The sequence below is a fragment of the Falco punctatus genome (assembly GCF_963210335.1).
Source record: "Falco punctatus genome assembly, chromosome: 1".
Classification (NCBI taxonomy): Eukaryota; Metazoa; Chordata; class Aves; order Falconiformes; family Falconidae; genus Falco; species Falco punctatus.
The window spans coordinates 95,126,642-95,142,948 of NC_137580.1; the positions used below are offsets into that span (position 1 = coordinate 95,126,642).

General features: G+C 40.5%; 2 protein-coding genes across 7 annotated transcripts in view; one reads left to right on the forward strand and one right to left on the reverse strand.

Annotated features, from left to right (window-relative positions):
• The window catches only part of HVCN1 (hydrogen voltage gated channel 1), a 54,968-nt gene extending 53,904 nt beyond the window's left edge, over window positions 1-1,064 (forward strand). For all 3 annotated transcript variants that reach the window (XM_080406739.1, XM_080406740.1, XM_080406738.1), the window contains 2 exons: window positions 256-368; window positions 715-1,064. In XM_080406739.1, the coding sequence (XP_080262865.1) occupies window positions 256-368; window positions 715-780 (179 nt within the window). In that variant the 3' untranslated portion in view covers window positions 781-1,064. The remainder of the gene's footprint in view (window positions 1-255; window positions 369-714) is intronic.
• Window positions 375-16,294, reverse strand: TCTN1 (tectonic family member 1). 4 transcript variants are annotated; one of them, XM_080406261.1, is made up of 15 exons: window positions 16,021-16,294; window positions 14,282-14,402; window positions 12,123-12,253; window positions 11,214-11,380; window positions 10,721-10,808; window positions 9,792-9,901; window positions 6,777-6,797; window positions 6,211-6,336; window positions 5,501-5,626; window positions 5,031-5,115; window positions 4,558-4,696; window positions 4,110-4,266; window positions 2,887-3,012; window positions 2,390-2,534; window positions 375-656 (listed from the first exon to the last, which is right to left on the reverse strand). In XM_080406261.1, exons 1-14 carry the CDS (start codon window positions 16,199-16,201, stop codon window positions 2,391-2,393), a joined length of 1,722 nt encoding a protein of 573 aa, XP_080262387.1. In that variant the 5' UTR covers window positions 16,202-16,294; the 3' UTR covers window positions 375-656; window position 2,390. The 4 variants fall into 4 exon arrangements, with proteins under 4 accessions (XP_080262387.1, XP_080262386.1, XP_080262385.1 ...); XM_080406260.1 differs by lacking the exon at window positions 375-656 and adding an exon at window positions 1,019-1,816; XM_080406259.1 differs by lacking the exon at window positions 375-656 and adding an exon at window positions 1,019-1,875.
• Window positions 16,295-16,307: the final 13 nt, after the last annotated feature.

The following is a 16,307-nucleotide window of genomic DNA, read 5'->3' on the forward strand; positions in this document are numbered from 1 at the left end:
GGTCTGACTGATTAATTCAGCTCCAAAGCCAGACTGCCTCTTCTCAGCAGAGTATTGGTATCCAGATCCCTGGGGTGGCTAATTTAAAACCCTCCTCATTAAGAAAAGCACTTGGGAAGGGTGGTTGGAAGAGGACCGAACCAGAGCTCAAGAGGAACACGTTTAACTGCTCAAATACAGAGCCTGTGAACCGTTAACCTCCTGCTCATGGCTGTCTTGCATTGTAAAACGAATCCACTGTGAATTGTTTCACAGGAATCATTTTATCGGTAAAGACCCGCTCTGAACAACAAGTGTCCAAGCTAAAGCAAGCAAACCTGAAACTTGCGACAAAGGTTGAACAACTGGAACACAGCTGTGTAGAAAAGGTAAGAAAACACTTGTAATTTAAACAAGGTTTACCTGCTGGCTGCCCCCCAGGACAAGCTGGCCTGGGATCCCTTTTGCAAGGTTGCCACTGCCGGCTTAGTTTCCTCATCAGAAAGTTGTGGGGTAAGCTGGGCTGAGGAACCACAAGCCCTGCCGCTCCTGCCTGCGCTTCCCTTAGCTGCCTCTCTTGCCAAGGAACGACAGCTACCTCTGTCCTACTTTAGCCAGGTTGTCCTGTTTTACTGCAGCATGAGATAGATTACAGCAGCGGGAAGATCTGTGAGAACCTTGGAAAGTATTTTAAGGTAAGAGCTATATTAATGATTTGACTTTTGTCTCCTACAGGAACAAGAAATTGAGAGGCTTAACAATATATTAAAGCAGCATGGACTCATCAGTGAGCCAAAATAGGAGGCCGGTTTTCCAAGGTGGGAAGTTTGCCCTGGAGAGTGCGGTGTTGAAATCTATCAGTTTGACCTGAAAGGTTTTCCTGTCTCTTTGCTTTCTCTTGTATAGTGTTGTCTATAAACATTTTCTATTTGACCACACTTTGATTAGATCTTGGGATTGCAAAAATAGTTTTATTGGAAAATTAATCATGCATACTCCCTGCAAACATTGATCTCACAAGACCTTTCTTGTACAGCTGTACAGTCACGCAAAATAATTTAATAAAGACACTTTTGCAAGCTATACATCCACAAAAGTACCACTTATTTTAAATAATTTCATTTTTCTATGATAATGTTCTTTGTTTGCAACACCCTGGAGAAACTTGCAGTTCAAATGAGAAGAACCCAGGCCAAAAAGGTCATTTCTTCTCCACGAGTTGACTGTTCATCATTAGTAAATCTCTTCTTTGCCAACCATTCTTTTCATATTGTTGGTAGTTTCCTCATTTCTGTTGCTGCTTGTGCCACTTTTATTTATATAACATTCACTTCAAAAATACCAACATACCACTCCTTTAGTTGACAATTGAGTCGGCACCAAAATAGAGGCAAACATGTGCCGTCTTACGTCAAACAATGCCTTGTTCTCAGCAGCAGATTTGAGTTCTGATACTGCTTTCTCTCATCTCTTCCATTTTAAGTGTTCATTTGCAGCCCACTGGGCTATGAAATTTTTGTTTCCACAGCTCATAAATCAATACAATGAAAGAAATAGAATATGTAAGAACAGATGCAGGTGAGTGGACTGCTGGGGACAGTTAAGACTCCAGAAAAGCCATTAGAAATTCTATACTAAAAGAACCAGGCTGGTGTCTGACACAATGGGAACTTTTCCAGGTATTGGAAGGTCCCTGTGGATAGACTATTTTACAGCTGAAGAGTGAGATTCAGTAAGTGGGAATTTTGAAAGGTGTTGACTGTAGTAGGTGTCTCCAATTGATTTCAGCCACAGTCAGCTGGAAGGGTCATTGAACTTTTCTGAAAGTTTAACTTAACTGGATTTTTAAAGAAAAGTAATTAACGAATGGCTTGGAAAAACAGCTAGTTTATTCATCTACAAAAATAGAGAAAGCAGAGGCCTTATTTAATAGCACGATTAATTAACAGTTTAGCTCCGCTGTTCACAGATAACGAAGCCTACTTTCCTTTGGAGCTGTACAGTGTCCCTGTGCTCTTCCCTTCCCCTCCTGCCTCCACACTGCTAGGCAGGTAGCTCAGAGTAGCACTGCTTCCGAGCATCCATGGGAGGCTGGTGGCTGTACCTGTGCTGACTGGCCAGCCAGAGCTACCATCTAGTTCATACTGTAACCTTTTTTCCTCTTGGGAGAGGTATAACTGGGAACTTTCCACTTTATGTGTGTTTAGGAGTGTGTGTGTGTGTCTGCCCTAAAGCTTCTGAGAACCCTCACAAGGGCTCACCCCTTCTCTCTTGGCCAATTTTAACCCAGTGCATCTACAACTTAAACTGATGGCCAATCACAGTGACTAGATAAATCTCACTGCTTTAGGAAATGGACTAAAAGGCAGAAATATAGCTTCTTTTTTTTTTTTTTTTAATGCATACTTACCTTAGACAAATGGAAAGAAAAAATCAAAGGGTAACTTGACATTAATGGTGGGCCAAGCTTTATAGCCTGGCTCTGCAGGTGAAGAAATATCAGTGAAAACAACGGAACTTGTTATAGGAATAGTCTTTTCCCTTCCTGAGGGAAGCTGCAATGAAAATACAAATGGTCATTAGCTTCGGTCTTCTCTTTATAGGACACATGTATATTCCTTTGTTTGGCCTGGGTCATATTTTCAGTTATTTGTAAAAAGTGGTGTTTTCTTTATATGCAGTTCCATGTTTCTTTTCATGGGTGATGTACAGATTTTTATTGAAGTGTGTTTTGGCAAGCTGCCCACTGTTGTGTTTGAGTTGGAACAGAAACTGTTTGGTGTAATACACTCTAATATGAAGTGCTACCTTTATCTAAAGAGATTAACTGCATCTCTGTCACACAGCTGATACCTAAGAAAAACAAGCCATTCTTTTTATCTTAAATCCTGTAATATGATTACATACCTGCTTCAATGTGGTGGTAGTGATTGTAGCTGTAACGTTCACTATTCTGGCTTGTGGATTGACTAGGGATCCATATTTAGTCCACTTCACTTCTATTTCAAGCGATACTGGTATTTGGCATGAGCTCTGAAAAGTGTTACAAATTCTCTCATTGTCTGACTTATAAAGAAGCAACCACATTAATTATTCATCATATTAAACTAGCAGAATGCCCCCAGAAAGCTTGCTCCAGGAGGTTACCAGAGCAACTACACCATACTTGTGCCCTGGACTGTGCTGAGCCAAGGCTGTGAGCACCTGTGCTGCAGGGGTGTCCCTACAGTTCCTCCACAGGTGACAAACTGACTCTGTAATTGCACTTCAGGCAGGACTTTGGCTCTTGGTGATAGTGCTGAGGTGGCTCTTTTTAGGAGGAAGACTTATTTAATAATACCACTGGGATAGTAGAAAATCCTTAACTCTGCCACGGCAGAATTTTGAAGCCTACAATCTTAAATATTTTTAGGTATTTCTTCTTGAACTGTGAAGTTTCTAAATCATTCACTGTTCAGTTGCAAAAGCATGCAAGAAACCTATATATAAACTGTCATTGAGGGGGTGCTGTCATTCAGCTACTGCCAAGCGCAGCACTGCCTACTGCCAGCAGCGGGGACTGTGCTGCATCAGCAGGAAAAGAGACTCGTACAGAAAATGCTAAGGCTAAATGTAGTGTTTGGGTCACTTGAGTATACTGTGTCTGTGCTTTAAAGGATTCTTGCTTTCTTACTCTAATCTGGCATAAGAGCACCAAGAAGAAACTCTAATTCTGTTGTTCACTCTTGATCTTTTCTTTCTTACCTATTTATTTTTTTTATCTTTACTATATTTAACTTTATCTGTTACCTATTTAATCTATTTATCTATTACTTTATCTATTGCGCTTCATCTCATCTGAAGAACAAGACTCTAAACTGTGGCTAGAACTCATTTTGTACCTAACACGCTGTCCTGATCCATAACTGAGGTGCCTGGGCACCAGCTTCATTAAAAGTAAACCCTGTCTTCTACAGCAGGAATGAAACTCCTCATTTCTGAACATTCCAGGAGGACTTCCCTCCAATTTGTTTCTGCATTTATTTTCCCTGTATGTCTGAGAAGCCTAAGCTGATGCTGCAGTACAGGTACAGATCTTGGGAGGGAGGACAGCAAGAGTGAAGGGGTGGTGGTAGTGGTGTAACTTTCACCTGTTCTGAGGTGTGGAGATGAGTTATCGGCACCCAGTCGAGCACATCCTGGGCTTGAGAATTTCCAAATGAGGCCACATATTCAGGGAAGCTCTGTCCCTTCAGTAAATCTAGGAGGGTTTGAGCCAAAGGCTGGCATTTCATAGCTGCTGTAATTCTTCCAGGAAGAAAAAAAAATAAAAAAGGTAAGTTAAAGCAAAATCCATCAGTTTGGCACAGTAGTAATTTCTCCTTGCTCTCATACACTGTACAAGCCTTCTGGCTATAGTTGCTAATTTACACAACCTTTTCAAGAGAAAGACCATTGTTAATTAAATGACATTTTTTATAATTAAATGCTCCACTCCCAATACTCCTACAGATGTATACCTGAACAAATCCTAATGGAAAGGGTTGTCAGAGGATTAAAAACACTAAATAAATAACAAAAAAAGAAATACCTTCTTACCGTAACTTACAGCCTGATATCATGTTATAACCAAATAATATAGGGATTCTGGCTCCCTGTGCTGCCAGACAGTCCTGGTGGGATGTACTTTGCAGAATGGTAAGTTGACCGTATTTGTTTGTGTTCTGAATGATGCCAGATGTAACACACAGTTAAAGGCAAATTCAATACTTGATATACATCATGAAGAAAGAATCCTTAATCATATCTTTTAAATATATCTGAAAATGCTGTAATAGCTCAAGACTCTTCTTAGATTGTGAAGAGCACTACAGTGTACAATGAAGATCTAAATCTATCTCACTAAAAAATCCCAGGAGATTGCAGTCAGAACTGAGACATTCGCTCCTTCTAAAACATAGCCAAGAAACCACACTTTTACTTTTGGTAAAGAACAGATAATATTTTATAGATTTGTTTGTGAAGATGGACCAGAACAAGTGCTGCAAACAACATTTCAACAGGGAAAGGATATCCTTGTGGCCGGAAGCCCGCTCTTATAGGCAGTCCAACAACATAACCAGGATTACCACTGAGGGGAACGGGCTTTGTATTGACCTGCAGTGCAAACATACAGTATTAGTTCTTATCCAGTGCTGAAATGTCTGGGAAACACAGAAATATTTCTGTTACTTTAGGATTATTAACCGCCTTGAACAATGACAGTAGTAAGGCTGCTTTGTAAGATTGGAATAGTTCTCTAACATTGGGGCAAGCTTTGCTTTCACTGGATGCAGTTGTACAGAGTCACAAGACGAGTCTTCTAAACATGACAAACAGACTTTGGAGGCCTTTACTGTCCGGTTCTGAAATGCTGCCTCATTTGTGTATCCAGGGCAAGTTATATTTTACCTTACTGCTAACAATTGTTCCAATTCAAGTTTAATAAGTTTTGTAATTAAATGTCTTTCAACAAGTCATCTGTAACATCTCTAGCAGTTACCTGAGTAAAGCTGATTTCAAAGCTCTGCTGTATTGAAAGTACTTCTTTGTTAATTACCCCCAAAACAAAAGAAGCAGCTGCTTCTATTATTTCTCCTGTGTCTGTGTATGTAATGTGATAGCTCACCTGAAAATTAAACATTTTAGATATTAATTAGAGCAAATACATAAGAGTATGAAACTAGAAAATAGTTAAAATTATGCAAATGTTGTTTTCTTTCTTCCTTGCTTAAGAAACATTTAACTACATAGTAGAGATATACTATATCCTCTGGAGGCTGGAGCTTCTTCAAAACTGACTTCTTGATACATCTCTTCTGCTCATCTACTTAAGATTAAAAGGTGAGGTGATGTGCACCATGTACGCCTTTGTCTCTGCCATCACTGTGCCTGAAGTCATCTTCTCCCAAGCATAATGCAGATTCTAAACTCATGCTATTATTGTCTGTTATGTCACAGAAACACAGTAATCATAGCAAAGGGTTTCATCCTGTCTCCATGTTACCTTGCATATAGCTATTATTTTGTTGCAAAACACTCTCTTTTATCCCAAAGTCAGTGTTTTTCCTGTCACATTTGCTTTGGAGATGTCACAGTATATGGAAACTGTGCAAGGCCTTTCTCACATCTTTGCAATTTGTGAATCAGAAGTGATTTGATGCATACATGCTTTCCATCAAACATGAGGAGGAAAAGAACTCTCATACGTACCCCATGAACTATATTTATGCATAGTTCATCCGAAATCATAGGGAGCCTGAGGGCATCACTACTATTAAGTAAAGTCCGCATTCCATTCAGAGACTGGACAACTATGGACTGGACAGTAATATTAACCTGAAAAAACCAATGTCATTTCTGAATATTGTGTATAATTATTTCTGGCTTTTTCTGCATTATTATATTTGTGACCCTTCCGGGTTCTGCCCCACAGAAACAGCAGTCAATAATCCTCTGAACAACTACTATGTCACATGTATTGTTACATGTATTGCTGAAGTTCAACAAAAGGTTAAATTTTAAAGTAACTAGACAGTTACTTCCAGAAAGAGAGTTTTATATGAGGGGAATGTATGCAGTATAAACATGTGCAGGTAGCATATTATCTTGGAGTTGTTATGTAGCATTACTGATAGCAAACAGCAAACAATAGCATTTTTTTACTGGAAAGATTATGGATAAAGTCCCTGTTCTGATGAACTCAGTGAAAAACTCCCAGTGACTATAACTAAGAATTTTGCTCCCAGCTCTTCCAACTAAGTTAGACAGATACTTACCATGTGACTTGATTTGGGCACCTAGAGAAGAAGAAAAGCACAAATTCAAACAATAGTAAAGGTTATGACCTATTACAAGTAGCAGTCAAGTAAAGCAGTTAAGGCTTAACTTGCTTTGCCTGTTTATCATTCCAGTAACATTACATTGTGGAAGTGATTGAATATACAGCACAGTATCCAGGTAGTGTGAAAATAACTGCTGCTCTTTGTGGCTAGTAGGCAAAATCTTAAAGTCCAGTTATCTTCCTCTAACAGTAACCGCAAAGATTCTTACTGATTTCCATCAGGCGTAGCTTCGATTACATTCCCAATAAATACACAACGCATTTAGTAAGTAGTAGATGAATCTAGTGTTTCCCTTGGACACTCTATTTGCAACTCGGAACTAAGAAGAAACACTGGAAAAGTTTACTTGCATCAGAAAGGTGGCCTGAAAAAGGCATCTCAGCATGGCATCAGTGTTACAGTGCATCGTAGCGTTTAACCTACTGAGGGCGTCAGAGAACATGGTTCCTATTGCAGATCTGTGCAAAACCACCTCTAACTATTCAAAGTCTGACAGACTGCTAGTACCCAAAGAAATGAAGAGCTTTTGTTGTCCTGTTCTGACAGTACTGAGTCCACAGTTTCAAGGTCTCAAAACAAATAAGAAGCAAGTACCCTTGTTATACAGTACGTGGCCATGCACACGTGCACAGCTGCCCCACTGAAAAATTTCCATCCAATTTTCATGAGAAGGCAGAAATGTCAGACCGAGGTCATCAATCAGGCCTGCAACATACTCACACAGAGCACCATCTTGTCAAAAGTTTTATTTTTGTGACTTCCCAATGAGTGTTCAATCCACAATCTTCGGGAAGGGACCAAAAACTGGATTCTGACCCTGAAGCAAGTTCTGCAGAATTATGACGGGATACAGAGACCAGTCTGTGCATCTAATGTCACAGCAGAGAACACACTCCTATGAGCTGGAGACCTGAAGGTGATGCAGGTAAAGTCTGTCACACACTGACACACATTTATATCAACATCCTGAGGTACAGCTCAGCCATCAGAATTAGCTGTATGAAGAGAAGTGCTTGTAAAGATTAGACTCACCCTTCAGAGAAGCATACTGTTTCTGACTAAGGCAGAGGGAATGATCACTGCTCCCCAAATTCTATTTATCTGTGACTGGGGTGACTGATCATGTCAGTCACTGGCAGACAGCACTCCAGCCTCACCGCTGCCTCCCACTGACTCATCTTCCCACCAGCCAGGGAGGGAAGCAGGGACAAGCAGCAGCATGTTGCTTTGGCAGCTACACAGTACATGCTACCCATGGCATAAAGCATCACACAATGAGTATCTTCGTAGAGGCTTCCAAGCGTCCCCGATGCCCCTTGGATCTGCTGGACAGGCCAGGGGAGAGAGCAGAGATTAACTGCAACAATTATCCAGACCTTCGTATCGCTCAAGTTGCCCAGCCTGGCAGTATGGGCTTATAACGATGGGATTTTCTGGAAGAACTGGTGTACCAGTCCTCTCTCAGGGGGCTCCCAGCAAGCCTCCCTGGGTTAACATTTCACCATATCTTTTGCTGCCAACTCCACCCACTGCACTGGAAGGGATCCCTGCTCTGCCCTAGGACCACGCTGACCCCAGTATCAAGGCACTTTTCTATTGTCACACTCCCTTTGGGAAAGGGAGCTTCCTACAGACAACCTCTGGCATCTATCTATTCAGCCTTCTCCAGCTCTTGCACCTGATCTTTCCTGAATGTCCTATGTACTTTGAACAGAAAGCTGACCTCTCCTAAGCTAGGCCATTGTAACTGGCAAGCAGCACGTGGGTAACGTGTTATGTACTGTTCTAGTGAAAAAGGGGAATTAATCTTTTAATTCAAAAACATTCAGCGGCTTGGAGCCTGTCTTGAGGCACACCTTTTCTGGTTCTGCAGTTACCAAGATCTCTAGTTTTGGGTGCACATGGAAACACTCAAAACCCTTCTGAGGCAGTTTTCTCTACCTCTTCCACAGCAGGACAATCAAAAGCTAATATTCCTGAGCAGCCCTTTGCGGGTTTCAATGACAAGGAAAGTGATCCCACCTGTGAGAATGAACTACTTAGTGGGCTTTCCTTTCATGTTGATAGCTTTGGAATCTGTGAGACTGGAAGAGGTCTTTAATCAGTCACTCACGGGCGAGTATTAATGAAACTAATTTAAATAATCACATTAATTAAAAACATTTTAATGGTGGAGAGGATCCTGCTTCCTGATGACCTTCAGCTTCTGAAAGGAGCCATCAGGTTAAGGTACTATGTATTTCAGTTTCAATTTTGCATGCATGATTTCTTTGTCTTCCTGAACATCTGTAAAGAGGATTTATTTATATTTAAGACATCCTTCAGTTAAAAAAGGAATGAAAAAGTATGTTTAGTTGTGAAAAAAAACCACAGTGGATTTGGTAGTAGGCTGGATAAAACCCAAATTTGCTCTTAGTGGGGTAAAAGGTCATGCTCTTTGAGGAGTGTACGGAAATTTTAGCATTTGCGTGTAACACCTCACTATTAAAACCTGATGCTTCTAAGAAAGGTATAGATAGGTAGAGGATTAAACCTTACAGGTTCTTCTTTAAGTACAAAGGTTTACCAACTCTTTAAAACCCAGACTTCTTACGCACTCTGTTAACAAGCTTCTTGGAAAAGCTTGAACATGCACAAAAGCATAGAAGTGCTGCCACTGTGGTAAGTGCTAGCTCAGTGACACACGCTTCTCTCTTACAGAGTATTATTTTTGTTGGCTAAGCAGAGAACAGTAAATGCTTCTGTTACCAAAGCTTGAAGCAAAAACACTTCCAAAGGCTTTCTATACAAAAGTCTGTTGCACAGGGAGATATTTTTCCCCAACCCACAATTTAAAAATCCAAATAAAACACCATATCCTTTAATAAATAGAAGTTACTTAATTTTGTAGATGCAAAAAGATATGTAATATCAATGGTCAGCTATATGACTGTTTCAAACCATACTTACTGCTAAAATGCTGGAGCTGATGTAGAACAGCATGCTAACTGCTTGAATGTTGTCACATTTTTCCACACTTACTGATCTAGTGCATTTTGTAGCCTGGTTTACTAAAAATCCTGTAAAAAAAGTCACAAAGTATTACTGAAGGAAAGTAAAGTCTAACTGTGAAAAGTAGAAATAAGAAACAATATAAGAACCTCAAGTATAAGCAAAAGTAAAATTAAACGTAATAACTATTGCAGATAAGGTGTTACATAAGCTATAGAATGACACTTAAGTTCTCCAGAAATGCTATGAGACAAAATATTACTTCTTAACAATAGAAGCTTAATAAAAGCTAGAAGATTTATTACTTCATTTTTGAGATCTCATAAGATTTTTTTCTTTCACCAGAGACTTCAGTTTTCCTATGGTCATCATAATGATTTTTATGATACCATATTTAATAATAACAGTGAGGTTTGGAAAATGCAGGTGTGTGGGTTTGGCTGCTTCCCCCCCCACCTCCCCACCAATGTTCAGGAAACTGTGTGAAAGGTTATAACGTAGAGCTCAAGCCTGCAGCCAAAGGGACATTCTTACAAAGGCTGTCTGCTTAGGTCTTGCTTTGTGTCATACCCTCTTCGCTCATGGTGACACCTTTGTAATATTTTTATTAAACCAATTATGCCAAATCGGATGTTTTATTGTTGGATAAACAACCCATTAACAAGATTCTCAAGGATTACACATCTAACTTTGAATGTTTAATATAGATGCAACACAACTTCCAATCTATGTCTAAAAACACCCCAGAGAAACAGAAGCTATTTGAAAGACATGAACTTTTATGTGAATTTACATTTGTGTGTGTGCCAATTTACTGCCTGATTATGCTCAAGTCAGAGCAGTATACTCTAAAACAAATAAACTGGAATTCAAATGCATTTTCCAACCTGCAGGATTTGCATCAGAGCACCAAGAGGAGACAACCGGACTAGGCAGTCTTAGAAATGCATCCACTGTCTGTATAGGAACACCATACTGCCAAATAAAACAACATATTCAAGTATATAAGGGTGTTTCAGTTTTAGAGCATTTGTATTAACAATAAATCTGAATAAAATTGGTATTTATTTCCACAATATCTGTCAATACCGTCTTTGTGCATCAATTTTTAAGCCACTGCTAACAGCTTTATGTTTATGATAGCAAAAAGCTACTTACTTTTCAAAGATCCTAAAAAACTAGTTCACTTTTTAAGTAAGCTAATATAAAATGCTACAGTTCTTACTTATACATTTCTATATTTAAAGACCAAAATAAAGTTTGTGTTTTCCAGAAAAAAACACATTTTTTCAAAAGCAGATGCAAACAATGTTCACTTGTCCTTCTATGGAATAATCTAATAGAACAATCTAATACTAACTGAATCAGATAACTGTTTACCTCATATCTGTAAGTTTCATTTACATCAGAAGGATTGTGAGCATCTGTGTTCATATTCCAGTTGTCAGGCTCAGCACTGAAAGCAGCACTTCCAAACCGTTTAAGCAATTGATCAAAATTTTCAGCAGTAGGCATTTCAGGGGAACTGAAGGAAAGTGCTTGTTCATCTGTCAAAACATTTTGAAGAATGAGGTGACTTTTAGGATAAAAGATGCAGAAACAGTATTTAGTAACAATTTTTCCTTCTGGAGTTGTCAAAAACTCAGTGATAAAAAAATACCAACACAGCTTTTCTTTAAGAGAAAGCTTTCTCTTTTCTTTAAGAGAAAGCTTAGGCAGTATCTTAATTCATCACTTCAGCCAGATCCATGAAAGCACAAACTTAAAACTTAAGAAAAGGGTAAGGCCCTTGCTTTCAAAATCATGGTTTCAACAGCATATGTTTCAAAACAAAGACAGGTCAATTCATATCTACAGTGTCCATGCTAAGTATTCAGATGACAACTGCAGTGTCATAATTTAAGAGGACATGGTACTGATCACTTCTTATTTCCCTGCAGGTCACTTCAAAGCTGGGCATAAACAATTTTTACCACTGGTGACTACAACACAGTTACAGCAACAGATTGGGAAGGAGTCAATTTCCCATGAGACAAGTTTAGATATGATTTATTTGGGATGCTAAATTCTTTAAAAAACCTAAAAAATAGTATTTTTTTTAACAGAGACTGAGTTAGAATATGAGATGTTTTAACTCCATAGCTTCACAAGTGAAAGGATCACAACACAAGGACTGTAACCATACAGAATAACCAGTTTTCTGACAGGTTTAGTTACTTCTAATTCTAGTTTCTGGTACCTTACAATAGCAACACCACAACACTTAATATTGGCAACAACTCCACTTACAGTTTGTAGCATGAATGCAGAAGACACTGGGATTGACTTGGTCAATTAATTTAAATATCCTTTCTGGTGGATTTGCTTCAACATCAAGTGAATATACAGCAGCTTTCTGACTACACAGACGGCTGTCACCTCTGCAAACAACAATAATAATAACAAAATCAATGATCCCTTAGAAGTTAGTGTTGACCACATTTTAAAGTTCCTTTCATGTATTGAGGCAGCATCAAAAAAGCATGAAAGGGATTACACTTTTTTGTACAATTTGTATAGCAATCGTGCCTCCTTATATTGTTTTACACTGTGTGCTTAGTAATAAATAATAGAGAATTCTCCCATTTTTTTATCTAGGAGAGGAAACAGTGTGAGCAGGAACATGAAGAAAGGTAAGAGACAAACCAAGGGGAAGGGAAGAACCTGACAGTAGTAATATTAGAACTAAAATTACAAGTTGGATGGGATCCAGATGGTGCGAGACACCACAAATGCGGGGTGCGCCACAGCCCATACACAGCTCAGAAGCACTTTTATTTATACAACACAAGTGGGAAGTATGACCTTTAGAGTAACGTGATGGCATGCAGACCAGAAAAAAAGGTCAGTTTTGTGAATATTGGAATAATATTTGCCTGGGGGGAGGGCAGGAAAAAGTCCTACTTGAGGTACCTGTAAAAGAAATGGCAGACTGAGAAAGAGGGAGGTGAAATAAGCCATCGAATCTAGGAAAAGTATTTGTAGATGTGCCACGGGTTCACCAACAACAGCCCAGACCTGCAGCAGGCTGCACAATGGATGTTCCAGTTTGTACCCTGAAGAGCACTGCTGTGTCCTACATGCCAGAAATACAAGATGATGATCACTGTGAAACTGGTGCTTAGGCAGGGTTAAAGCAGTCAAGGGCAGATACTGAAGAAGCGAAATGACTTTTAGAAATGACTTCTTGAGCATGGAGTTAAACTTTTCCATGAGGTGAACCGTTTTTTAGTAGGATCGAACCATAAATCAAGCACCCTTTTTCTGCTGTTTCAGAGACTGCATAGCCTCTTACTTGTGATTGGTCAAACCCTTTCAGTAACTAACACAATTATGCAAACGTATATAAATCTAGATGTAAATAATGAGATCCACAATACTTGCAGTCATTGAAAATCCCATCGATTTTCAAGCAAAATGAACACTTTACACAAAAGAACTTAGGGAAAGAAATGCAACTTCATTTTATGCATTTCTAGCTGACAGAGACAGAAAAGTCACCTAAGACAATTAAACTGTCGCTCAGGAAGGCGTTGATTAGACCTTTCTGATATATATAAATATCTATACACGGGTAGCAGTAGTCATTGTGTGCAAGAACAATAAGAAACCACAGTCTGGGATGACAGCTAATTCAAATTTCAAAGCACCAAGAATAAATGCCAGCGTTCAGATTGGCATGATTTATGCAGAAGGTGGGTTGAAGAGCTGTACTTACTGTTCTGAGAAGTTTTTTACATTACAATTTTGAAGTGAGCTTTCTTAACTCCTTTTTGAAAAGATAAAATTGGGTGAAGATGTTTTCAGATAAACTGTAAACCACTACTGGCATTGCTTTATTGATATAACGTTACATTTCACTGTTTGTAAAATGACTGACTGGCAGTGAGGCAGCAGGTTTGGACACTGACTTGTAAAACTAAGATCAGAACAATGCTCACACCTCATTATGCCCTGAATTGATCAAGTTTCAATTTATTGACACAATAAATCATAATGAAAGAGGTTACTGATAAATTGCTGATGACCTACAGAGGTGGCCAGATGGTCCCATGGTATCAGTTTTCTTCACATGTAGACACTGCATTATATTGATGAAAGTCTAAAGATGCATTATTCTTCCCCCACCTAAGTGCCCATAGCAGCACAATGAAACAGGAGTAAAGCAAGAAGCACGAGTTTAGGAAAGAAAGAATAAGTGCAAGAGAAATGGATGGGAGGGCAACTTGTTGTTCTGCCTGGTTAGGGGCAAAGGTTTACAGGCCTAATGCAGGAAGGACTGGTGAAAGAGCAGGCGGGAGTTAGTATACCAGGGGAGTTAGGAATTGGTAAAAGGAGAGGACAGAGCCCTTACAAATGCATGCAGCAAATCAGATTTTTGTATTTCATATCACCATTTATCCACTTACGTGACAATAGGAACTGAACATGTAGTAAAGAGACTGAAATCATCTGCACTGCAATCAGGGTCACAGCAGCAATTTGCATCACACTGTGCCACCAACAGATCACAAACACACAGCTTGGCAACTGGAGGAGAGATTTAAATTAGAATTAGAATTGGAACTTTACACATTACAGCATGTTCCCTAACACTTTCATTTTTCACCTTGCCTTATTTTTGACAATGGTTAAAAGTCTATATCCAAAGTCACGTGCTTTTTTCCAAGTAATTTTTAAAAGCCATCTTTTCTGCTACTTAGTAGATCTATTTGGAACACAGTAACAAAACCAAGGGTATACTAAAATCTGATGGTGTGTTCCCTGTGAAATCAAAAAAGCAACTTAATAAGAATTTTGAAGGTGTGAAAAACATACTAAGACCTGCAGAGGGGGGAAAGAAGAGATAGAAACAAGGTATGCTTATCTGCTTGTTTCAACTTTGGGGGCGGGGGGGTGGGGTGGAATAAACATTTTGCTAGAGCAGAGATGTTTACAAGTATTGAGCATGTCCCAGGGTCCAGTAACATATTTTCCTGATGTGCTAACATAACCATAGTTGACTCCTTTGAAATTGCTTTTTGTCTTTAGATCCTGTGGAATATTGTAATGATACAGAAAGTAATTGCTAGCAATACTGTAAACTGCCTCAACAAAATACATTTGTCAAGTTCTTAAAACATTTGGAGGTTTTCAAGACTATAAATTCAAAGAACAGGCATTACTCTACCAAACTGTTTTTGAAAGTTGCAGCTCTGTAACAAATCCAGACTTAAGAACAGCACAGAAGGAAGAAAATTAAAACCAGTGCTCCGTAGGCAAGACATTCAAAGAACATTCGTTTTTTTAAATAGCACAGCACTTCTTTTGTTTCAGCTTGATTGTTGCCCATTTCTCTATGGCCTCCTGCATGTTCTCTGACCATCTGAACAGTATCCAGGTATTTCCTGGAATCTCTGAAGTTCTGACTGTTCTGTTACCGAGGTTTAGCATGGGAATCCTTAGCTCACCTTGTAAACAAGACAAGTTTAAACATGGATGATTAGATTGCAAGGTTATGTCTCTGAAATCAGGGATTTAAGTCGCTTTTCCCTAAGGAGGTACACATTGAAACATGTTTAATTTGGCAAGTAATGCAGGGAAGCTGAACTGATGGCATCAAGGCTGGGAAATCAAAAGGTAAATAAAAGAACACCTGCCAATTAGAAGAGAGTGGGCAACACCTTCTGACAGCACAACAACAATCTGTGATTATATTGCCATAGCACTGCTACATATCCAGATAGCTGGGGCTGAACTAGGAGTCTTGGGGCAATCTGCTCAGTAAGTGGAGATCTCCAAGCACACGCAGGGAGAGTCTGGATCCCCTCAGCCAGGCCAGGCTCTGCCCTGTGGGCTCAGAGCAGGGTGCTGGGTGAGCATGCCGACCCACGGGACTCTGCGTGTGTAGGGGTTGCTGAGCCTGCCTTTCCAGGGAGGCTCCAAGCCTTGGCTGGAGGGGGGTGCTGCCGGAGAGGGGGTGCTGCCGCACAGCCCCGGTAAATCCCCAAGGAGAAGCCGGGCAGCTGCCGTACAGGCTCGTCCCAGCCCCGGGAGCCATACGGGGGCCAAGGGGCCCCGAAGGCCAGAGGAAGGCGGCGAGTAGGACCTCCCTTGCTCCGGGAAGAGCCGCCGGTGCCCAGCAGACCCCGCCCCGCAGGGCACCCACCGTCCGTGACCGGGGCCGGCGCGCTGCGGGGCCGCGCCCGGGCGACAGCGCCCGTCTCCGGTGGCGCCGCGGGACCCGCCACGCTGCCTGCGGCCTCCACGCTCGGCTCTGCTACCCGCAGCGGCGGCAGGAGGAGGAAAATGATGATGAGGAAGACCCCAACCCTCTGCGCCGCCGCCATAGTGACCGCCCCACCAACTGCGCCGCTACCAGGCAGCGCGGAGCATCACGGGAAGGGCACGGCCCGCCCCTCCCCAGGGCATCACGGGAAACAAGGGGTCTGCGGC

Excerpts from the sequence above, each read along its gene's own strand:
- TCTN1 (XM_080406261.1), bottom strand. The coding sequence starts at position 16,201 with ATGGCGGCGGCGCAGAGGGTTGGGGTCTTCCTCATCATCATTTTCCTC. Across the intron at positions 6,337-6,776 it reads TGCCCAAATCAAGTCACATG|GTTAATATTACTGTCCAGTC; the intron begins GTAAGTATCTGT and ends TGGTTTTTTCAG. Across the intron at positions 5,116-5,500 it reads TTGAAATCAGCTTTACTCAG|GTCAATACAAAGCCCGTTCC; the intron begins GTAACTGCTAGA and ends TTTGCACTGCAG.